This window comes from Eurypyga helias, unplaced genomic scaffold, assembly GCF_000690775.1.
Source record: "Eurypyga helias isolate BGI_N326 unplaced genomic scaffold, ASM69077v1 scaffold44816, whole genome shotgun sequence".
Lineage (NCBI taxonomy): Eukaryota > Metazoa > Chordata > Aves > Eurypygiformes > Eurypygidae > Eurypyga > Eurypyga helias.
The window spans coordinates 267-5637 of NW_010255527.1; the positions used below are offsets into that span (position 1 = coordinate 267).

A 5371-nucleotide genomic window follows, 5' to 3' on the forward strand; every position below is an offset into this window, starting at 1 on the left:
GCCTGACATTTCAAGGTCCCCGTGCACATGCTTCTATGGTGGGAACGGCGATGGCACTGCCGAGCATGCTGAAGGCTTTGCAGTCCGTATGCTCTACCCCCACTAGACTGACGGCTGCATCACTCCCTTCTCCGCTCAGTTCGGTAGGGTGGAGAGGTTAACCGAGAGGCAGCACATCAAGGAACTGAGAGGCATCATGTCTGACCTAGTGGGTCTACCAGCTGGTCAACCAGACCCATCTTCTTTGCTCTGTCTGCACGGATGTTCCTTCCGGTCAGCATCATATCAAAAGCAGCAGGAAGTCCCACCTGGAAGGGCAGAAAGGGGGTTTCAGAATGGGAGCGTGCCATGCAGAAGGGGCTATGGAGTTAAGTTTTCCTCTTACTTACCATCTTTGGTAGCCTCTGAGTACCCCCTGCCCCTGGCAGGAGACCCAGTAACACTTCAGGTGTTCCCAAAATTGTTTTCTTGTCCTTTGTTGCTATTCTGTAGTGACAGGCAATGGCAACCTTAAAAAAAGGAAGAGAAAACTGAAGTTGCAAGACCACAGAAGAACTGGGCATCCATAGCAAACATCTCTCCTACATGCTGCCTCGGCTTTCTTCCCAACCCTACGCCAACTCCCTAATTCAACTGCCCAAATTCCCTCTGTGCTCAACTGAAGGCTTCTCCCAGCAAGAGCAGCGCACACGGGGCCGACCGCAGCAAGCAGCTACGAGGTGAACACGAAACTACCAAACTGAGCCAAGCCATTTTTAAATCTCACCCAGACCATCAAGGGCTGAATTTATTCCCTACGCTGAGGGCATGGTCCCCTTTACAGATCAGCCACGATACTTGGCTCACCACTGGATCCAGATCTGTCACCACACTGCTTGTAAGAAGCTGCAACTGCCTGAGAAACCAGCACGCAAGAGACTCCCTTCCCACAGGTTACTCTGCTTTGGTAACAACTTTGCTTCAGGAATTACCAGAGTCTTTCAGTTTACAAAATCCTAAAAGGGGATTAAGGAAGCAAACGCTGCACGCAGCTGAAGCAGCGAGCGACGGTGCAGAGGATGCGGGGCGGGGTGGAGCCTGGTCGGGGTCGCCACCCTCTCCCCTCTCACAACCACCGTTGAAAGAACAGAAGTTGCTGGGATACGAGACCCAGTTCATCTGAAAAGCAGCAATTTCCAGCCCGGGCTCTGCCAGCGGCATTTATCCAGATCCAACGCCTGTTGGAAACAGCCGGTTTTCCCCAAGACGCTCTCATCCAAATATTAGCCTGGCCCACACAGATTCATATTTGATCAGCTGTCTTTCACAGAAAAATTAGCGTGGCAGCGCCCCGAGGCACAGCCGAGCTGCTACCTTGCCACACACTCATCCGAATGGATGTAACGAATCCACGTCAGGTCTCAAATCCCTCTCGCAGTCCGTAGCGCTGCAGGCATCACTGGGATGGTTCAGAAACCCAGCGCTATCAACTCCCACTGCTCAGTTGTTTCATACCTCCAGTCCTCCTCCCAGGCAGGAGCCACTGATGGCAGCAACTACGGGCTTTGGAGACTGCTCAATTTTTTCTAGCATCTTCTGTCCTTCCTGAGAGAGCTGAGTCACTTCCTGAGAAGTTTTGCAGGCTTCAATCATGCTGCAGCGAGGCAAAGAGGCTGATGAGAATTGGGAAAGCACTGAGAAAACAGCAGTAAAATGAGAGTTCCTTAAGGAGTTTGCTGCCCTTTTCCCACAAAGCTCCAAGGACTGACAGCCAGGCAAACGCTATTTAGTCCTCCCGCCTGAGACGGAGAGACGACGCAGGAGGACTACTAAATTCAGCGGGCGAAGTCCCCGCATGCTGACGCCGGCCTGCGCCGCAGGCAGTGAATGAGTTTCCTTGTGTCGGAGCTTTGAAAGCCTGTGGGAGAGAGGAGGAAGGGTCATAGGAAGCCTCAAAGCACTTGCCAGGAAGGGCGGAGGGGAGAGCCCAGGATCACTCTTTAGAGGAGCAGATGGCTAGTGCTGCGATGCTGCGCTTTGCCAACTACCGACTCCCGGTGCCAATCATTCTCCGGGAGGGCAGCGGGGTTTGCCAGGCCGGCGCAGTTCAGGGGGCTCGTCGCGTGGAGACGAGCGGGCGCCTTGAACACAGCCCGTCCTTTCGCTGTGCGGGGCAGCTCTAGCTGCTCCCTCCTTCCCACAACGTGGAGCAAGCCTCTGCCCTGAATAAACCCAGCCAAAAGGGGTAACGACGTTTTGAAGGGCCTATTTGCAACTCAACTCCTTTCCTCAGAGCTTTCTGGCTTTTAACGTCTTTAAACAACTATTCTGTCCTTCCTGATGTTGGGACCCGGAGCAAAAAAAAAGTGAGAGCACCCACACGGGTCGTCCCACACCCCGCAAAAGGCTGCTCAGATGCTCCGTGGGGCAGAGCGCCAAATCCTGCCTCGCCGAGGGGCCACGCTGGCAGGCTGCCAGGCACGCCAAGCCAGCTGAAATAAGTCCTGCATGTAAATTATCCGCTCTTCTTGTGTCCCAGACCAAAGGACACTGCTCCCACCGGAGCCAGGAAGGGTTTCCTTGGCTGCACACCCCAGCACGCAGCAAGGAGTGATCAAGTGTTACCGCCAAATGGGGTTTGATACTAGCCATGTTCCTCTTTTATCAAGGTCTTAACTTCACTGGAGCAAGTCAGGCATCCTCTGCACACGGATTTCATTCCCAGCCTCTGCCTCCCCCCTAGGGAGATGCTGCTCAGACCTCACAGCGCACCAGACCCCTGTCCCTGGATGCGGGACTTCAGGAAAAGCTCCACCAGCGTTCGCTTCCCCGTACTCACTCGATATCTGCTCCAGCAATGAAAGAGCCTGGCTTCGAAGAGATGAGGACGGCACTTTTGACAGCTTCGTTGGCCCAGATCTCATTCATCACATCCGTAAACTCCGCGTTCAATTGTCTGGACAGAGTGTTCACCTGGAGGCAGCAAGCACGCAGTAAACAGGGCGCCCAGCAGACAGGGAAGTTCAACCTCCCATTAAGCACCGGAGGCATCACGTCATCAGAACACTTGCACAGAAAAGAGACTGACAACAAAAAGCCAAAGCCATGAGTAGGTTTAATGATATTTTTCCAAGGAGGAGCAGCAGCTCCACAGCCTTTCAAGCTTTGCCTTTGGAAAAGGAGCAGAGCATCCCGGAACTCCCCCAACAGCCAGACCATGGCCTGGCATAATTACAAGGCTCCAAACTGAGCCCAGAACTGCTGTAAATCTCAGTTCACCTCGCGGCATGATCCAGCAAGGAAAACAAAACCCAGGATGAAACCCTGCAGCAGGTCATCAAGCGATCTGTTATGAAGAAGTTCCAACTTAACCTCGCCAACAGTTTTTGGCCTCAAACTGAGATTTTTTATAAGCTTCTAAGCTAGGTTTTTTTTTTAATATGTAACAGACACTCTCCTTAACCATCCTGAAGCCAAGAATTTAGTAAGATTTAGCTGTACCTTGTGCCACTGTGAGAAACAAGTTAGATTAGTACATACAGAATATGCCCACAAGGCACTTTCCGATACTCAAGAGCTCGTTTCCCTGTTCCTACTTTGCTGGCAGCGTGAAAGGCTGCAGGTTCGGAGACGTCTGAGTCTTAAACTCACTTTAATGCATTTTAATTCATAATTCATCAGGTGAGAATCGTGACCAGCAGGGTGAGGGAGGGGATTCTCCCGCTCTGCTCAGCTCTGGGGAGATCCCCCCTGCAGTTCCACCTCCAGCTCTGGGCCCCAACAGCAGAAGGACACGGAGCTGTTGGAGCGAGTCCAGAGGAGGCCCCAGAGATGCTCCGAGGGCTGGAGCCCCTCTGCCATGGGGACAGGCTGGGAGAGTTGGGGGGGTCAGCCTGGAGAAGGGAAGGCTCCGGGGAGACCTTAGAGGCCCTTCCAGTGCCTGGGGGGCTACAAGAAAGCTGGGGGGGGGCTTTTCCCAAGGGCAGGGAATGACAGGACAAGGGGTGACGGGTTTAAACGGGAAGAGGGAGATGGAGATGGGATATCGGGAAGGAATTCTTCCCGGAGAGGGTGGGGAGGCACTGGGACAGGTTGCCCAGAGAAGCTGTGGATGCCCCATCCCTGGGAGTGTCCAAGGCCAGGCTGGATGAAGCTTGGAGCAACGTGGTCTAGTGGAAGGTGTCCCTGCCCATGGCAGGGGGGGCACTGGGGGAGCTTTAAGGTCCCTTCCCACCCAAACCATTGTGGGATTCCATGAAATGAGAATTTTCAATGCCTTCTCCGTAAAACTGCTATTCCTGCCATTTCCACAGCCATGCCTACAAACCACAGCCAGCTGAACCCCTACCTTGGAATTTGGGGTGTTGAAGCGTACAACGGCGACGTCTCCTTTGATGTCGTAGCTCACGTGGGTTCTAGCTGGAAAGAGAAACGTGTTATCAGCTCACACTCGGCGGATTTCAAGAAAGAAACAAACTCTGACAGAAAAGTTTTGCACTTACTCTGAAGAGCGGCGGAGGCGGAGATGTTACAGCAAGCATAACCTAAAGACAAGATGTTGGAGACATTAAAGCAATTCCCAGCAGTCTCAGCTCAACTGTCCTTCACGGATGCATCCTCCCACCTCTCCCCATCTGCGGAAAATGCTGAGCATGAGCCGGTTCCTTCCCTCACGGCTTGAGCTGCCACCACCAGAGTTCAGCAGACTCCACGCTACTGAAGTGACCTTCCCAGCGCGGATGCCACCGCGGCTTCCAACACCACAACGCCAAACAGAGGGCAAACCCATCAATCAGTCACAGCCTGCTTCCCGAAGAGCTGACAAGCCACGCAGCGGGCGGCACAGGGGGTGTTTTGCCTTTAATACCCACAGCTCAATGCTCCTTCACACGCTAAACCTTGCGGGACTTCGGAGGGTTTCACTCCTGCAAGTTAACTCCTCTGCAAGCCAAGCCTAACTGCCCTAGAATATTCCTGTAAAAACACACTATTTTGGCAGTAGACGGTGCCACCCCCAATATTATTTAACAGATCTCATGAGCCAAAAAAATAGTGCACAAAATACAGATTTTCACCTCCATCTATCACCAAAATACTCCATCTACCACTACTACTAATGACATAAGGAAGCACTTAGAGAAACTTGTGTTTCAAAGCATTCAGGAAACTCAGACCACGAAGTTCTGCCCACGAGCGAAATGCTGCTTTTCTGACTCATCAACCCAGATTCCTCCTTTTCTGCTGAGAAATTGTATTTGGCCTGGTGACCTCTCACTACACGAATGAATCTCAGCTCCATTCAAGCGACCTTGATCCTGCCCGAGGGGATCATCTAGAGCAGATCTAGGCTGAATCACTGCCAAAGCTGCTTTAGGTGGATGAGGAGCTGGCC

General features: G+C 52.7%; 1 protein-coding gene across 1 annotated transcript; it reads right to left on the reverse strand.

Moving 5' to 3' along the window:
* Window positions 1-188: 188 nt before the first annotated feature.
* Window positions 189-4523, reverse strand: LOC104510933 (trifunctional enzyme subunit alpha, mitochondrial-like; the record flags this gene model as incomplete). Its single annotated transcript, XM_010153342.1, has 6 exons — window positions 189-308; window positions 390-509; window positions 1495-1633; window positions 2819-2952; window positions 4328-4398; window positions 4482-4523. Coding segments are annotated over 6 exons (620 nt in total), but the record flags the coding sequence as incomplete, so codon positions are not given.
* Window positions 4524-5371: the final 848 nt, after the last annotated feature.